This window comes from Leuresthes tenuis, unplaced genomic scaffold (genome assembly GCF_036924035.1).
Source record: "Leuresthes tenuis unplaced genomic scaffold, fLeuTen1.0.hap1 SCAF_12, whole genome shotgun sequence".
Taxonomy (NCBI): domain Eukaryota; kingdom Metazoa; phylum Chordata; class Actinopteri; order Atheriniformes; family Atherinopsidae; genus Leuresthes; species Leuresthes tenuis.
Window position 1 is genome coordinate 14,603,766 of NW_027325366.1, and position 17,674 is coordinate 14,621,439.

At 38.2% G+C, this 17,674-nt stretch overlaps 1 protein-coding gene across 2 annotated transcripts in view; it reads right to left on the reverse strand.

Annotated features, from left to right (window-relative positions):
* znf385b (zinc finger protein 385B) overlaps positions 1-17,674 on the reverse strand; it is a 78,240-nt gene that overhangs the window by 44,718 nt on the left and 15,848 nt on the right. For both annotated transcript variants that reach the window (XM_072396564.1, XM_072396563.1), the window contains exons 2-4: positions 9,662-9,799; positions 9,431-9,574; positions 9,136-9,252 (exon numbers count right to left, since the gene is read on the reverse strand). In XM_072396564.1, coding sequence (XP_072252665.1) covers positions 9,136-9,252; positions 9,431-9,574; positions 9,662-9,797 — 397 coding nt within the window. In that variant the 5' untranslated portion in view covers positions 9,798-9,799. The remainder of the gene's footprint in view (positions 1-9,135; positions 9,253-9,430; positions 9,575-9,661; positions 9,800-17,674) is intronic.

The following is a 17,674-nucleotide window of genomic DNA, read 5'->3' on the forward strand; positions in this document are numbered from 1 at the left end:
ATTTAACAGTTATTTAATTTAACTTAAACTACAACTTATTTAATACATTATTTAATACAACTTAAACCTATTACAAAAAAAATAATTTTTCCCAGAATAAGAGGAAATATTGATGAAATCATGAATTAAAAAACACTGTTGATACTTTGTTTAATCTCTTCTGGCTTTTATGACAGCTTGAATTCTTTGAGACAAGAGCGTAACCTGTTAAGCAGAAAATGTTCTTCAATCAGGTCCCAACTTTTCTTGCATATTCGTTGACAGATACACTTTGCAGGATGGACTATGTTTTTTAGTTTTTATATAAATTTGAACTCAGATCGGGATTGTTTGATGGCCATGTCATTGAGTTGATATGTCTTTCCTGAAGAATATTTTTAACTCTTTTTGTTCAAAATGTATTATCATCCTGAAAAATCCCTTCACCATTACCAAACTTTTGAACTGATTGAATAATTGAATGAGAAAAGTGTCCAAAAATCAGTGTCTACCTCTGCATTTACTGTCGAGGTGCTTTCCTCAGGCAGTCATCTTTATATGTTTCAATCGACCTGCATCTAAATGAAGTTTCAGCCTCATCTCCTAGTCTAATGTCGAGTGGTGATTTATCAATAAATATCACTATCATCCCGTCATCCACACTCCATGACTAACTCTCTTCAGCTATCTGTAACCTTGTTTTGCCTCTTTTGTTGTTGTTTAGGTGTTAGCGATGACTTGGCTTCTCTGGATTTAAATTCCATTTCCTTTAACTGGTTTCTTACAGCTAGGTCACAAACACTAACCTGTTTCTTCCTCCTTGGTCAATCTGTATGTTTCCCATTTTTGTTAACGCTTCCTCCAAATTTCAGACACAGCTGCATCCCCTGCATGAAACGGGGTCCTTAGGCAAGACCGTCTTTACCCTATCTGCCTACCTGTAAGTCACTTTGGATAAAAGCATCTGCCAAATGCATAAACATAAACATAAACAGCGAACTGGAAACAACCAGCATCTTTTGCCACACTCTGAGCTGACTTGGCTTCTTGAAGGAGTTTTATAATCTTTGCCATTGTATCCACTGACAGTTTTCATGTTAGGACCATGCTTCCTGCAAAAGCTCGTTAAGCTCTGCAAGGGCTCTCTTTTGACTGCAGACGCATTTGAATAGTATAATGTCTACACGTTTTTGTCTATTTTGAAATTATAGGGTTATCCCATAATTTTTCCTTAATGTTGAGATTTTTTTTTACAAATTCAAACAACTGAAGGAACATACTTTCAAGAGTGAGGGTTCCATAATTAATTTTGTGAAACAATCTCTGCACCACAATGATCAACCAATAAGAGAGAAGCTGAGCCCATGACACACCCAATGAAAGCCCCCCTCATTTCCATAATCAAGCTGAAATGCATACAAGAATGCAAAAACTGAGATGGAGAAAGGAAAAAAATGAAAACATTTGGAAATAATTGGCTTAGGGAAATAAACAGAGGGATAAAATGCAAAGGAAAAAGTGGAGAAATAAACTGATTTGTAAATTTTTTAAAAATCACAAAAAGCATTGTAAAATTACCATAAAATGCACGAATAAATAAGATTATTTAATTTAAAAAAAAAGGCCAAATGCAAAGTAAAAATAATAGACAAGCAAATTCAGGGATAAAATAATAAATATACAAGAAAATATATAATAAATTCCTCAAATCAATTGAAGAAATTGAAAATTTAGGTATTAAAAGAAAGAATGCAGTTGAAAATGAAAGCAATAATATCAGTTTATGTCACATTCTTTCCATCAGTTATAATGTGAATTATTTTTGGATTTATGTGAAGCATTTCTTGACATTTTAACTTATCGAGTCATATAATTTTGTATTCATTTTGGATAATGGCAGCTTTAATCCTCCAAAACTATGAGCCTGTTGTCATCACTGGACAGCACTATAACTGCAAGAATCCGCTAGCAGGATCTATTCATACACTACCGAATATATCAACGAAAGACCACACATCAACACTTGCTCAGTCTGCTTCATCTGACACACACGCATACCACAGCAATATGTGTCTATTAATAACTGTCTATTTCACAGCTCATAATGAATGGGGAATGAGCAGGACAACAAGCTGACCTTTATCAACCCAGGAGAGCTAATTAGCTCCAGCTTATTCACTCACACAGTCCCATAAAAACAAAGGAAAGAGAGAGGTGAGCTGACATTTCCACTGTAAGAAAGAGGCATCCAGGAAATATGAGGTCTTCTGGGGAAAGAGGAGAAATTAAATGAATACAGGAGAGGCGAAAGGAGAAAAGAGTGGAGAGATGAGGCAAGTTAAGTGGGGAGAGAAGGTATAATATGGCAAACTTTATTAGACTCATGTGAGATAATCTCTTTATTTGTAGTGAGCATGTGGATCATGGGAATTCACTTCCTTCATTAGTGACTCAGTCTGTGTGTATAAGTGTGTGTGTGCTTGCTTAAGCACTGTGCATGGAGGAGTATGTGTGCTGCCTCCTGGTGGGCACTGAGGATAAAACAAATACTAGTTTAGGTATGTGTTCTTTACAGAGTGAGCTCACCGCTTAGAAAATACAGCCTAAGCAATTGTTCAAGTTAAAAATATCTATAATATCTAAAAACGTTTTTAGACAAAACATCATGGGCCCGAGACATAAAACTCTGTATTTCATAAGTAAAACTGGGTATTAGCATGTTCAGTAAAGTCTGTAAGCCTCTTTTGTGCCAGATTTATAAATCTGTGCATGTGCATGGTTTGCTTTTATAAATCTTAGTTATGATGAAACTACACACACATGTACAAGCCTGATTTCCACTTGACTTTTCAGCCAGGGAAAGATGCAGACATTTCCATTTGCATGTAAAAACGTCACCATCACAACTAAATAGACATTAAAGTGAGAGCAGCAGCAAAGAAAAATTGCACTTTATTAAACTGAGACACTCAGTGAAGCAGAGTAAAGAAAAATTAGTTTTCAACGTTTCATGTCTGGAATCACGAACAGCACAAACTGTGGAAAAAAGTTTCAGAGGTAATAAACTCTGTAAGCTCAGAGAAAGAATGCTGCAATAAAGACGAAATGGTTGTACAGATGAAAGGCAAGAAAGCGCTTCAGCTTACATAAGGACAAAGTCCTGCTTAATATATTGTTTACTTACCAGGAATGCAGCTCAAGTGCTCTACAAAGAAGTGCTTTACTCAATAAACAAATAAATATGCCATTAAATGGTACTAAAATTAAAGTAAAATAATGATTCATGCAATGATTAATGTAAAAAATCTGAAACAAATTTCTAACATTTTCGACTTTCTGGTAATATCTCAATTTATTTAATTTTCTAATAATTTATTTATATACTTGTTCTTTTATGCTTTTATTCATTTCTCCTCCATTTTATTTCAACAAACTTATTAATATATTTTATTGTCATTTTGCAATAAACTTCTTTATTACATCACTTTATATTATTCTTGTTTATTCTTGTCTTCTACATAAAGGACATTTTAAGTGAAATATTAAAAAAGAATTTATGATAGATTTTATTAAAAAACTGACTTGTAAGTTGCTTTGGACAAAAGTGTCAGCTAAATCGCATCACTCAATCAAATGCAATGTTGTTATATTTTATGATGTTTTGTACTCAGGCAGTCGGTTTCAGTTAAACATTCTGTTGCTCATAGCAATGACAGTTATAGTTTGACTTTCTACTGCCATGTTGTCTGATCTGTGACAAAGCACATATTAATAGATGTTTTTATGTGGGCATATATAAAGTTGGAAAATAATTTATTGTTTAGTTTGTGATTTAATTAATTTTCCTGTTATCAGACAACTAACCAATCAAGCTAAGGCTACCTATGCTAGCAGTGTGTTGCTAAAACAAATCATTGTTGGGCTAAAGGTTAAAGTTTAATCAAATAACAAAATTCCCCTGGTACTCCTACTCTTCACTAACTAATGATTAATTATGTTGTGTCAGAGGACAATATTTACACCTTCAACAAGAACAATGGGAACATCTCCTAAAGCATCATACTGGAAATCACATTATTCAGTCATTATGCCACTGGCACCTTTACCAGCACAAGTCTTGCTTTTAATTTGGCATATGTGTCATTATTGTGTTTAATTATAATTCTACTTTCTCAATGCTGTGTTCCAGAGAATGGTTTGCTGCTGAAGTTAAATTAAATTAATTCTGTCTACAGATAGTTTGTTTTGAAGTGAGAATTTTCAAGTATCCCTTTGTTTTACATACATTAAACGGGTGCTTTGACATGAACTCCATTAAAGTCTCTTTTAATATGTCCTTTACTTTGAATGTCTATCATGAATGGGATTTTGATGGGAATTTATTTAAAGGGGAACTCCGGTATTTTTAAACCTAGACCTTTTTTCTGGCATTAAATACATTCATCTACTCACCGAGAGCAGTTTGGTGAAAGTAGAAGTCCTTCGGAAGATATTTAGATTCCTCGAGATCCATATAACGGAGTGAACGGGGCTTAGACAATGCAGCCTCTAAATAAGGCAATATCTGTCTTTATTTCACCAATACTTTAAGACGACTGAATTAATTAACGTGTGCTAATGCTGTGTTAGTTCATAGCTGCAATGTTATTGTTATTGGCGGCTACTGGGGGGCTTATAGAGGACTTTCTACACACTTGTCTATTGGGATGACGTCATCGACGCATCGTTGCAGCACAGCTCATTCATTCCGGTGAGGACGTCCATCGTACTCAAAGTTGTCGTCTACGTTGTCAAAATCTGATAAATATCCTGCCATGTTGCACAAAACTATCAGTAGCAAACTACGTGTGCAGTTAGCCGACTGTCACAGAGCAAGGAGTAAATAAGCTGTGCTGCAGCAGTGTGCGTCGATGACGTCATCCCAGTTGAGTTTGCACTTTTTACAAAAACATTTTACAGCATTTATCTGATAGCTGTATTTTGTGACTCCTCACTAATGATTTTGCAAATTCATTGTCATTCCCAGGGCGTCAACAAGGGCCTTCTGTCAAAGCCTTTGGCAACTCAGACACATACAAGGTGCCCTTTGGTGTCAGCGCTGTGACACACCAAAGGACACTCCATGCTGGTGTCAAAGATTGTTGCACATTCAAAAACAAATATGATGTGACATTATGGCAGTTCTATTTGAACACTAACTCTGAGTCTGTTCCAAACAATCTAATGAGTTAATTTTCTTCAATTCACTTATTACTGCCTGACAACTTCAGTTTGCCTTGTACTCCAAATATCCACATTAGATAGATTAATAAAAGACATTGCACACTGTGCAAGCTTTCTATGCACAGTTTTATCAAAAGAAGGATTAAAAACAGCAGACAAAACACAAGAACTTGGTGTAAGAAGGCCAGAAATGCTGCTTTATGATGATTTAAGAGTGAGATTGGCGTCAATTTTTCACTTTTTTTTTACTAATAAAACAGAAGACATTACTATGAACGAAACTTCCACACAGTTAGTAGTGGAAATTATATCAGCCTTCACAAGCTGGAAAACTGTATTAAGGAATATTATTGTAATAATATTTAAGTGAAATAAACTTTTTTTAAAATTTTGCTCTTAATCTAAATTCAGATTTAAAGTAATAATAAAGAATTTGAAAGTTTTTGTTCTTTGGCTACCCCTACAGTTGTGGGATACAACATCACTGTCATAAAAACAAATCTCCATGTGAGCCCTGTATGTGTACATCCAAACTCGTGAATTTGTTGTCATGTTGAAAAGGCCAAAAAACACCATCAAAAAGCCCATAAAAATGACAGTATCTTAATTTCCCAGAAGGAACCTCCCGAGAGATCAATAAAGTTATATCTATCTCTGCCCCTGGGCACTCTAGGGCAGTCTCAGGCCAGGGACTGTGCATAACAAAAGTCAATGTACCTCAAAATGAGTCAGGTGCACATAGTTTTAAAGTTATAGTGTTGACTTAAGCCTATTTTTGTGGTGACGCGTACATTATATGTTTACATTTAAGAAGCATATTGAACACTGGAGCATTTTACTGTGTTTTGCATGAGTGAGTGATCAGAGTTAGTAATATACAATTTGATGCATCCATCCATTTTCTATACCCACGACCCGTCGGTCAGGTCGCAGGGGGGCTGGAGCCTATCCCAGCTGTCATCAGGCAAGAGGCAGGGTACACCCTGGACACCCTGGCCATCACAGGGCCACACAGAGACAAACAACCACATACACTCACACTCAGTGGGTTTACATGATGAGATTAACTCAATTATAGCTATAGTTGGGTTATGCTCCTTATCTGAGCAAGGGTAATTATCCTTTGTTACATGGCGGTGAATGAATCGAATCACTGGCACAAAGCACGCAATACCACAGTAGATAAGTGGCGCTGTACCCATTTCAACTATCACTAATAGAGCCACTTCCGGTTGACGTCTTCACCACCACCAACAACAAAACTAAGGCATTCGAGAAAGATGACAAACGAAGAGCAAGATGAAGCTACGTCCCTCTACATTTGTGATGAGCTGGTTATGGCACAAACGCGATGCACAACAGAGCATTCTCCATTGCGTCGTTTGTTTCTTTCTGACAGCGGCGACAACAACAGTAATATCGTTTCCTTCGACTTCCAGGTGACGATCGCGGGAAAAAATCTCAAGCATGCGCAAAATGCTTGATCCTATCCACTGTCGTCTCCAGGTATGTTAAGTGGGCAATCGGATCGAGTTATCCCGGGGTCTTAATTCGATCGCAAGTAACCCGATCCGATTCTATTTCTTGTCGGATTAAGCTTGTTACATGAGCTGAATAACTCAATCTTATTGTAATTAGCCAGTAAATAGCCATTAATCTGATCTGATTGCCCGCATGTAACTGCACTGATAGACTCACTCCTAAGGACAATTTAGAGTTGTCAATTAACCGAACATGCATGTTTTTGGATGGTGGGAGGAAGCTGGAGTACCCAGAGAGAACCCATGCACACATGGGAAGAACATGCAAACTCCACACAGAAAGGCCCCAGCCAGGAGTTGAAGCTGGAACCTTCTTGGTATGAGGCGATGGTACTAACCACCACACCACTGTGCAGCCCAATTTGATGCAGTAATTTCTAAAAAAGCTCATTTCTATTCATTTAAAAAATTTAATTAAATAAGAATTTAAGAGAAAATACATACAGATGAATGAACATTTTATTTTAAAACCACGAGTCAACTGAGGGATTGCTCTACTATAAGTTAGACAACTTGCATTATTCATTGCACAAGTGCTGATTTCCAGGTGTTTAATGTGAAAGTTTATTGATTGAGGAACACAAGGATTGACAGTCCACCCCAAAGCACAAACATGTATATTAGCAGTGATGTAATCTGACCTGATTGCTGATAGGCTGCTCAGCCAGGTCATTGTCACACGCACTCTGTCTCTCTTTCACATGCACTCACATACAAACATACTGGCCTGATGAGGCACTGAGTTCAGGCCAAAGAGCTTTACATGGCAGAGCAAGCATCACGCAATGGACAGAGAGAAAGAAAAAGACTTGCTCATTCAGGAGTGTGTGTGCTTGTGCGCGTGTGTCCAGTAGAGAGATTTAATCTTTAATCAGTGTTACTGTAGCCTGCACACTGATATAGAGACACAGTATGTAATTACAGCTGCTGCTTACACACATGCTCTCTTACACAGGTGTGTGTGTGTGTGTGTTCATGTGAGATTGTCACTTTGTTTCCTATGGAATGTACCGTGTTTAGGTTTCTTGTCTTTCTGGAGAATGGAAAAAAGCTTTAGTCAGTACTTAAAAATGGCAGATGTGCAATGGAAGTTAATTTTGGTTTTGATCAACAGTCTGGCACACAGTCATATAAGAAGACTGTAGTAAAGATATCATGACAGCAGATTTGTGTGGAGTCTAATATTTTACCAGACTAAAATTACCAATAAGGTTGAGAAGTGTCAGCACAGTTTCTGAACAGTACTGTGTCCTAGTTAAATGACCTGCTGCTGCCTGCTCTACTTTAACTCCTTTACATTTCACAGCATGATTTCACTCTGGTGACCAGCAGTTTGACTCAAAAGAACTGGATCTGAAATTCTAATTATGCTCTGAAGCCATTCGAATCACATCTAGGCAAAGAACAGGACTGAGAAATCTGAAGTGTTTCAGCTGTAATTTCAACAGCATATTATACTAGTAGTACTGCTAATGGTAAGATTATGAACACAGACAGTATATAAAAGATGGAGGTAACATGCATTCAAAAATAATTTCAGTCAATGCAGAGAGGCCTTAAACTTGAATTCTGTCTAACTGTCAAGAGGAGGAAAGGGCCTACAGCCATGCAGCAGTTCTGTGAGGAGGTGCAGCCATACATTTAAGCTTTGGACAAGTTAAAGGCTTGACCTGACAGTGGGGCCATGTTAGAAGTGAGATGTCTTTTAAAAAAATCCTTAGAATTCTCAGTCAAGGTCTCAATAAAGTCAGTAAGTTATTTAGGCGCCATGATCGTCTGTTCCAAATTCTTCACCAATTCATTAAGTATGTAATTATATAAGTAAATATTGTCCATGTGGATGCAACGTATAAAGATTTGCTACAGCAGCAGCAATAAGAAAAAAACAACAGCAGAAAAAAAAGAAAGAAGAAAATGTAAACATGTATAAACAATATCACACATCACTGTCAAGATCAGAGTATCATAAAGCCTCAAGTTGCTGACAACGCCACCATGACTGACAGAAGATGAGGTGGAACTAACATACAGAAGCTGAGGATAAAACTGCAACGATGATCCGAGTTAATGAAGGGATGGTTGGTCCTTTTAAACCTCAATCTGAAATCCAACACACACTGATCTCTCTGAGAGGACAGCATCTGTTGAAGATGGATGAGCCAAAGTCACTCTCACTCAGCAGACCCCTGTTTTGCTCTTAATGTCCCTCTGATTACCACGACTTACCACGACAACTTGCATGTCTATTAATAATGATGGCTGATTGACCACTTTTAGCCATGGTCTTTGTGGTTTGTTCAAGTGCTACTTTTACCAGAAAATATGAGAGGACACAAATGTTCCGTGAAGCAGACAAGCTGCACACCAGCAGCATTTGTAGCTGTGGTCCTACCTGCAGTCGTGCTGGGGGGAACGCTGAGGCCTGGATCCAGGCCAGTAGTCGGAGTTAGTCGTGCAGACTGAGAGCTGAGACGAGAGGCCAGGGGTAGTGACCTGGTGTGAGCCCCTCCTGGAATCAAAGTTAAGAAGATCATCTACAACAAACATGGATCTGACAGTAATAATCTTGATCTGCTATTGCTTTTGTGTATGTTTTTATTACTACTACTGATGCTACTGCTGGACTATAACACCCTCTCATGGGGAATGCACTGTGATGCCGCAGTTACATAGCTGCAATAATGCACCTGCTCCCATTTGTCCTGGCTCTCCAGACTGGAGCTGTCTCACTCTCCGGAGGTGAGACCTGCCATTGTAATGCAGCTGGGCCTGAGCAGCTGAGGTCAGCTGCAGGTTACACACTTCACACAGCGAGTAAGCCCCACCTTGACCTAGGACAAAACAGCAGGCTTGAGTCTGATTGCAGGAGAAATGTTAGTAAATTTAACACATCATTGAACCTTGAGCATTTCAGTCACCTGGGGATGAATTCTGCTGGACGGATAGACTGATGGTTGTAGGTGTGGGTGTGTCCAATAGCTCTTGACACATTCCACCAAAGGCAAAGATCTGCCCACTCTCCAGTAGCTGAGAGGGGCTGAGAGGAGTCTTCATCCCTGAGGAAGAAGAGGAAAAATCCTTGTAAACATGTGACCTAAGGGATAAGAGATAAGAGACCAACACAGGGTGCCATCATGGATTACTATCCGTGATCCACTTTTCTTTAAGATCAACTGTGTATCACTGCATTACCAAACTTCTACAGCCAAATATTTAGCAAATATCATCAGATATATCATATAAAATCCAATTTCCAACACAGGCAATATCTGACAAAAGAAACATAGGGTTATGGAATATCAAACCAACATATCAACACTGAATAGAGCACCAGTGTGAAGGTGACACCAAACATCAATGTGACTTAAAATTTGCTAAAAGGAGACTCTAAATGAGACAAGAGGACGGAAAGATGGATGAACACAAGCAAGGCCTGAATGACACCGGATGCATCAAACGCTCACAGGGAGAGTGATGTAGTCATGATTAAGATGAGAGGGGAAGGATGGCATATGCACGTGTGTGTGTCCAATATACAGTGTGTGTGTAGGTCAGTCCATCACTGTGTCCATCTGTCGTCCTGTCAGCTTTGCCAAGTCACATGACCACTGACAGGACACACACCCCCCACTCATTTTTTTCCTCATTCAGTTACGTTCATTGTCATGAAGTACTTACTGCTGTATATTTCTATGCACTTTAGGGTAGTGAATCGATTGAGATCAGCTCATTATGAAATAAATAACACAAAAGAAACCCTTATTACTTTTTATTTCATTTCACACACTACAGCAGATGCTGCTCATATGTTATGCACTAGTGAGTAAATGAGGGCTTCTCTAACATCAACATGATTTTGTGGCATCTGTTTTGGTCATTTCCTGATTTACAGCTATTGCGTAAGGTTTTCTTCCAGATACATTTTTATAAATAAGTTGTTACAATTGTTTTCAAATTGAATTTGAAATCTTGAAGTCTTGGAGTCATTTTAATAGAGTTGAAGAGAAGTGTCACAAAATAAACTAGAGTTGTTCTGTGTGACACCAGTGAACTGTGACCATGGGAGATTCGAGCATCTTCAGGCAGCAAAAACTTAAAATGATGAAGAAGCACCTATTGTCACGACTTATGTTTTAATATTCTTATTTTCAGGTCATTATGTTTTTGTTAATAAACCTTGTTATTTTTTAAGTCCACATCTGGGTCCTCCCTTCCATGCACGACCGCACTGAGAGAAGGATTTCGCCAGAATGGACCCAGCGGACTTAAAGGCTTTCCAGGCCTTGGCCGACTGCTTGGCCAAGGGAGCCAACAAGTGGGACAGGCTGAGGGTCTGCACGTTTTCGTTGCGGACTCAGCCAGTATCGGCCGTGCTCCACCAGACACTCACCTCTCCTTTTGCCTCAGTTCAAATTAAATTGAACTGAACCAACATTGAATTCTAGGTTTTATCTAGCCAATATGTGAAGGAGGAAGTACAAAGCGATTTGTATTGGTCAACCTCTGGCTGTCCTTTACATAATTTAAAGCATTTCTACTCCCTTCCTCTTGCTGCTCTCCATTTCCAAGTAACCCTCACAGACAGATTATAATTAGTTGAGGAGGTGTTCATCGACAATGTTGTGGAAGCATATACGTTCCTATTATAGTTTTTGCATGGAGGATCTGTAGGTCAGCTTCTACGGAAAGAGCTATGTTGCACTTGCATAACAAATAAATTCAGTGGAAAAGTTCACACGGTGAAAACAAATTGTTCTGTACACAGCTGCCTGCAGAGAACCTCTTTCATGACATTTATGTCAAGTGCATCCCACCTGAGCCTCACGCACACACAGATGTGAAAAGTATCATAGCCATGTTTGGAATTGCTGCTTGATCAAAAATGTGTCAAATGAACAAGCTCTGTGGTTTCTTGATCTGAAACTCTCAATGTCAATGTATGAGACTTGAGTGGTGCTCACACACATTTACAGAAGTCCTAAAATTTTCCAGAGATCTTCAAGAGGGGGTGACAAGGGGTGGCATAAGAACACAAATGACTACAGCATTTATTCTGCACTTCTAGTCGACATTTTTGAGAGAGCCTCCAAGCAGAAGATCGGCAGTTGAGACTATGTCTGAACGTAGAAATTGATCTTCCAGAGCACTTACTGTGACTGCATGTACTGGTAAGAGTTGCTGCTTCATATACTTTTCTGCTGATCTGTAAGTTGCTTTCCACTCAGTCGACCACATTTATGTAGATACACAAAATACATGTCATTGAAATAAAAAAAGAAACTCATCAAGCAGCCTCACCTGCTATTCTCTATTAAACACATTTTTAAAGCATAATTTTTGCATCATATTCTGACCTTCTGTGCGCTCCACACAATTACTCTCCGTCAACCCTGAATCACGTTTTTAGCTGTCAGTACACATCCCTGGCAGACAATGTTCCACTATGAAGTGAGCAGCTATTGCAGAAAATGCTCGAACCACACTGTCTGCACAATCTCCTGAAAGTCTCTAGTGCTCATGTGTGAAAACAGCTTTATGTTAACTTATTAAAACATGTTACCTGGGTTTAATTGTATTGAGATAGAAGTATTGAGATAGAAGAGCATTGATTAAGTCATTTGATATCACAGTTGAATTAATTTAGAAATAAAGACAAATTGAAAACCATAAAGTTATTGATGTACTGTAACTACACAACTTCTGTTAATTGAAGAAAAGTGATTCAGTAACAGCGAATTACATTTCTCATTCCTAGAAACGTTTTGGTTTCCCTTTAGCCTTCCCAAGAAACAATTACTGAGGCCCATACATACTGTAGTAATCAAAAGTATGAACCAAAATGAGAAGAAATGTCTAATTTGTTTGTCAGGGAGAGGAAACAACAGAGTCCAGTTCAGGTATCCAGTCATACCAGTTTACGTCTGAGTTCCAGCTGGTTGTTAGTATTTGACTTAAAGTTCTGCAGACAGTTCTGCAGTTTATCTGCCAGAGTGATGAATTAGCTACAAAATGAAGACACACGCACACATCTGTAGATACAAACACACACACACACACACACACACTGTCAGCCAATGCTGATGCTGACATCAGCTTCAGCAGCAGAGGGATTAAATATAACTGCTTCATTGAGCTGGGAATTACACATTCACATACACACACACACACACACACACACACAGGTAAACATAGGCACATGCACACAGTAAGATGCCAACAAAGAAAGTGATCTGAGTGCTCAAGATATATATTGAATCTGTGCATTGACTTTTCTGAGTCTAAACCAGGCTGACCTAGCAGTCAGAAGTCAGATAGCCAGCTGTGGATTATAATCCTCCTCACATACACACAAACAGCAGTCAAGCAACAATGTATTCCCTGACTAAAAAGAAAACGTAGAGAAATCTCTTCTGGCATTGCCTTTTAATGACCTGAAGACTTCAAAGAAACACCTGAGTGAGTTTCAGCCTCATCTCCATGTCTTTCATGTCACAGTGAAATAGGGTTCATCATCTCAGTCAGTGTGCTGAACCATGCATTGACACCTAAAATAAATCCAGAGTAGCAGAAATGTTGTGAAAATATTAGGTACAACTGAATCACTGAGCCAAAGCTGATGCTTGCTTGTTTGAATGAAATTTGTTAAACTGGCAAAAAAAAAACTTGGCTTCCACTGACTTCCCACTGATTGCTGATGATTCCCCTTGCAGACCCCGTCCAAATGTTAAAACTCAACCCATAAAACGTACAGATAGAAATACCACACATTTTTCTACACTGTGGACAGGTTTAATAATAAAGGACAAAATGTCATGTCAAATGTGTAAATTGTCTGCAGTTAGAGGTGCCCTTCCAACAGTTTCATTGGCTTATCTTTTACAATCATGCTGATTTAAGATAACTTACTGCACTAGCAGCAGCACATAAAAATATAGATAAATGTGCTTATTTGAGTTATGTTTAAGGGCACCTATCATAGTTTTATTGTTTTCTATTATGTATGTTGGAATATTGGGTGTTCATATCACACCTGGCCGAAGTGTAAAATAATTAGTCAATGTTTTCAAAAAAATACGTATGAGGCAATTTTCCCATGTTATTAATATATATCCTAAGTGATCTGATCACAAGTGGACAGCTCTAAGCACAGGTGCAAATGCACTCAGGTTGCACTGAAAATACATTCAAAACTAATACCTTCGATCAAATTGGACACATGTTGCCAAATTCTTATATTAGTGTAAATGGAACATGGTAAATGGATTGTACTTATATAACGCTTTTTGTAGTCTAGCTGACCACTCTAAGCGCTTTTACACTACATACCACATTCACACACTTTTGTGTAAACACAAATGTGCCATTTGCTACACTGAAGGACCATCCACTCCTTCATGAACTTCCACATAAGTAGCAAAGTTTAAAAAAAGTATTCTGCATAAACTACAGTCCAAACACAGGCTGTAAGGTAATAATGTATGGTGTTGATCAATTAGAGCAGAACCTGGGAACTGTGTTAAGGGCTGCTAAAGTTTTAAACTAAATCATTCAGTGAACTGTTTGGATATGCAGGAGATTTCTATGTCACACTCCCAGCTTAGAGTAGAATTATCCAGCCTTATCATCTTTTTATCCACCCAATGCTGCATTCAGAGTACATCGGAATTTAGACGTTGAGACTCTTTTGCTCTACTGTAAACGGTAAAATGTAATCTGCAAATCATTTAAGAAGAAATTAATTAATAATGCTCTACAAGTGCTTTAAAGTCTCGACTATTGACATTTTTTTCATACATTTTTTCCAAGTTGGAAGATTGAAATTGTGATTTCCTATTTATTTTTGGAATGCAGCACTATACAGATGGAGCCACTTAGAATAACTTCTAAGTTAAAGGCTCGCCAGTTACTAGACAACTTTAGCCATGGACCTTGCAGACAGTTGGCTGGGAAGTGGGCCTTGCATTAAGTAGCTGGCCATTCTAAGTGTCTACATCTGTATCGGATCACATAGTTACAAAAGCAACATTGGTGAAACTTTGCTCTTAACACTAACCTAAACAAATTTATTGAAAACACCAAGGAATGACCTGACTGTGAAATCAAGGGTTTATCAAACAAATATGTGACATCATTTCTGATTAGTATATTAATCGACCAGCTGGCTAATACTACTGTCATTCCTTTTTATCTTTTTCCATTTAGAGTGCCAGTAGAATTGCTGCAGTGATGTAATACACGGCTGCTGGGTGATAGACCAATGAAAATCACATTGTACTGCCTAATTTGCATTAATACAATGTTCAAATTTGCTGTGGTGTGGTGTTTTAACAACCTGGGCCAGCTCAACATGTAACTTGCGACAAGATTGTGCCAAAAAGAGGAAGAATCTGTATGACCTGGCATGACCGAGGTGCGGGCAAGAAAATAAGGGCATTATATGTCTCATTTAAGACAGAAAAAGGAGAAAATATCTCACCTAACTATATCCAAAGGTTTTTTTTAATTCATTTCCACAAAAATCCCTTCAATGTTTTTCAGTGTTCCCATTCTTTATGATAAGTTAAGCTAACCAGAGTTGATCCAAGTTGAGGCTGTATAAAGACAAAAAGACACACATAGGCACACTATACTAAATGTTCCAGTTTCACAAACAAAAGGGTTAACAGTTAGGAGGTGAACGTTGCGCTACAGAAAACAGCTTATGGATACACTGACATTTCACAATTAACAAACATTAATTGTGACATGACTACGTTTTGAATGTGTGGACACATATTCAGGCTAGGCACCACTAGCTATGATGTACTACCACTAATTGTATTTGACTTAAAATCCTTCTAGGTGCAAAATGCATGTCAGCTTTTCAGGAGCCAACGGGTATGTGTGCTGTCATCCAGTTTTGTATGAAACTTCTTATGATCCATTTTTCAATCCAAAGATGCCCTTACATATGTGACAACACTAGAAATCACTAACAACAAATACAGGGCTTTCTTCATCACATCTTGTCTTGCTCTTACAGTCTTCATGTCAGTGAGTGGACAAACAAGAGGCTCATCCGATTGGTTGTAAACTCTGAATTCTGCCGGTGTTAAAGATAAAGGGACAGAGGCACTAATGTATGGCACTGTCCCCTGAGAGTGACACACACACACACACACAAAAATGCAGCAACCTGAGGGAACGATAGGACAAAGAAACTAATGGATATGTGAAAGGACAGAGAGAGGTCTGAGAGTGGCTCTCTAACCCTGAGGCCAGTAGCTGGTAATAACAATGACCAAAGAAACACACAAGCACACATTAAACAGGACAGCGGTCGACAGAAGCAAAGACACTGAAACAAACTACAAGACACAGTTTAATGTTCGTCCTTGCAGAATTCTGACATAAGAAGAAGCTTCCTAAAAGTGTGTCTATTATACATGAAATAATTGAAACAATGTTACATTTTATTCAAACATTCATAAAAGCATTTTTACATCTTTCTGGTTTTCCTTTCTTAGGTGAGGCATGTCTTCAACTGTTTCGTCTTATTACGTAAATAGTAGCCCTTTTAGTAGCCATTTTAGACAACCTATTACCTCATGCTGTTCAGTTTCTGGTGAAGTGACATGCATTTCTGCAGAAAGAAGTCCAAAAGAAGAAACAGGAAAAAATACTTTTCCAGAACCAGTCATAGGTCAATTAAAACTAAACCAGTACGCTTTGCGTAGGTCGTAATAATGGATGGAGTTTTATCTCCTTTTCTCAGGCAGAGCTTTCACTCAGGCTGTACATGACCTCCAACATGCTCCACAGGGTCAAATCCTACCAAACTATTCCATTTCTAACCTCAAAAGCTAAACTGGGGCAGCTCTGACCTGAACCACAAGCTTTAGATTGGAGTTATGGAGCTTGTGGAGAGAAATAACTACTGTGCAGGCTGAATTCAGGGCAAAGTCAACATATTTTTTATTCAAAATTTACAGACATTTGACATTACCAGACAATAGACATTATCACAAAAAATTAGGTTTACAATCAACTGAACAGCCTCTGCATTATTTGATAAGAGTGTCTCTTGAGGAGGCAGTGCAGGTTTGTTTATTGTGGGCTATACAAATATGGTGGAGTGTTGATGGCACCCACCTGCATTTTTGGATGAATACTGCTTGTTCTAAGCCAAAGCGCTTGAATAAGGGCAACTGGACTTCTTTTTCCTGATTCTTGACATTTCATCTCATATCAGGTGAAATGTCTTCAAGAATCAAGAAAAAGAAGTCCAGTTGCCCTTAGGATAACCATGACCTGGATGAGAGAATCTACACTGACATACAGCTTATTTGACTGTTCCAATGCTGATGAGTTATAAATTACATCAAACATTCTTGATGCCTAACAGTTAACATATTCACAAATATTTTTATATCTGTAGCTATTTTAAATTGTTTCTATCTTACAGACATCAGATTTGTAATTTTCTTCTGTGGGATTGTCAGAGCACTATTATGTTGCTGCTAATTAATGCTTCACTTAATGGGATAAAATAGTTATTACTAAGTGTAATGATTACTGTTTGTGTCTGCTACTTTTGCTGAGAACTAAAACATTATGACAGAATGTGGAATTCAATATGGCTCATGCTCAGGTGTAGAGCATGTTTGTGTGGATTTTAATCCTCTTAGAAGCAACACTGAATTGTATGTTTTTTACGTACCATAGCAGAAAATACCTGTGTACATGCACACAGAGCTTGAGCTTGTGTGAGCTTGTTCTGTCGAACCGTTATTTCAGGACACTGTGACTTTAGTTCTGTCTTTAAATAGCTCTGCCCCATCAGGACCTGACTCTTACAACTCAAAGTGCATCTCCACTCAACAAATACAATCCAGGACTGAACTGCCAACGCTGCTACTAGACCCTCCAGACCACTTGCCCCCACCACTAAT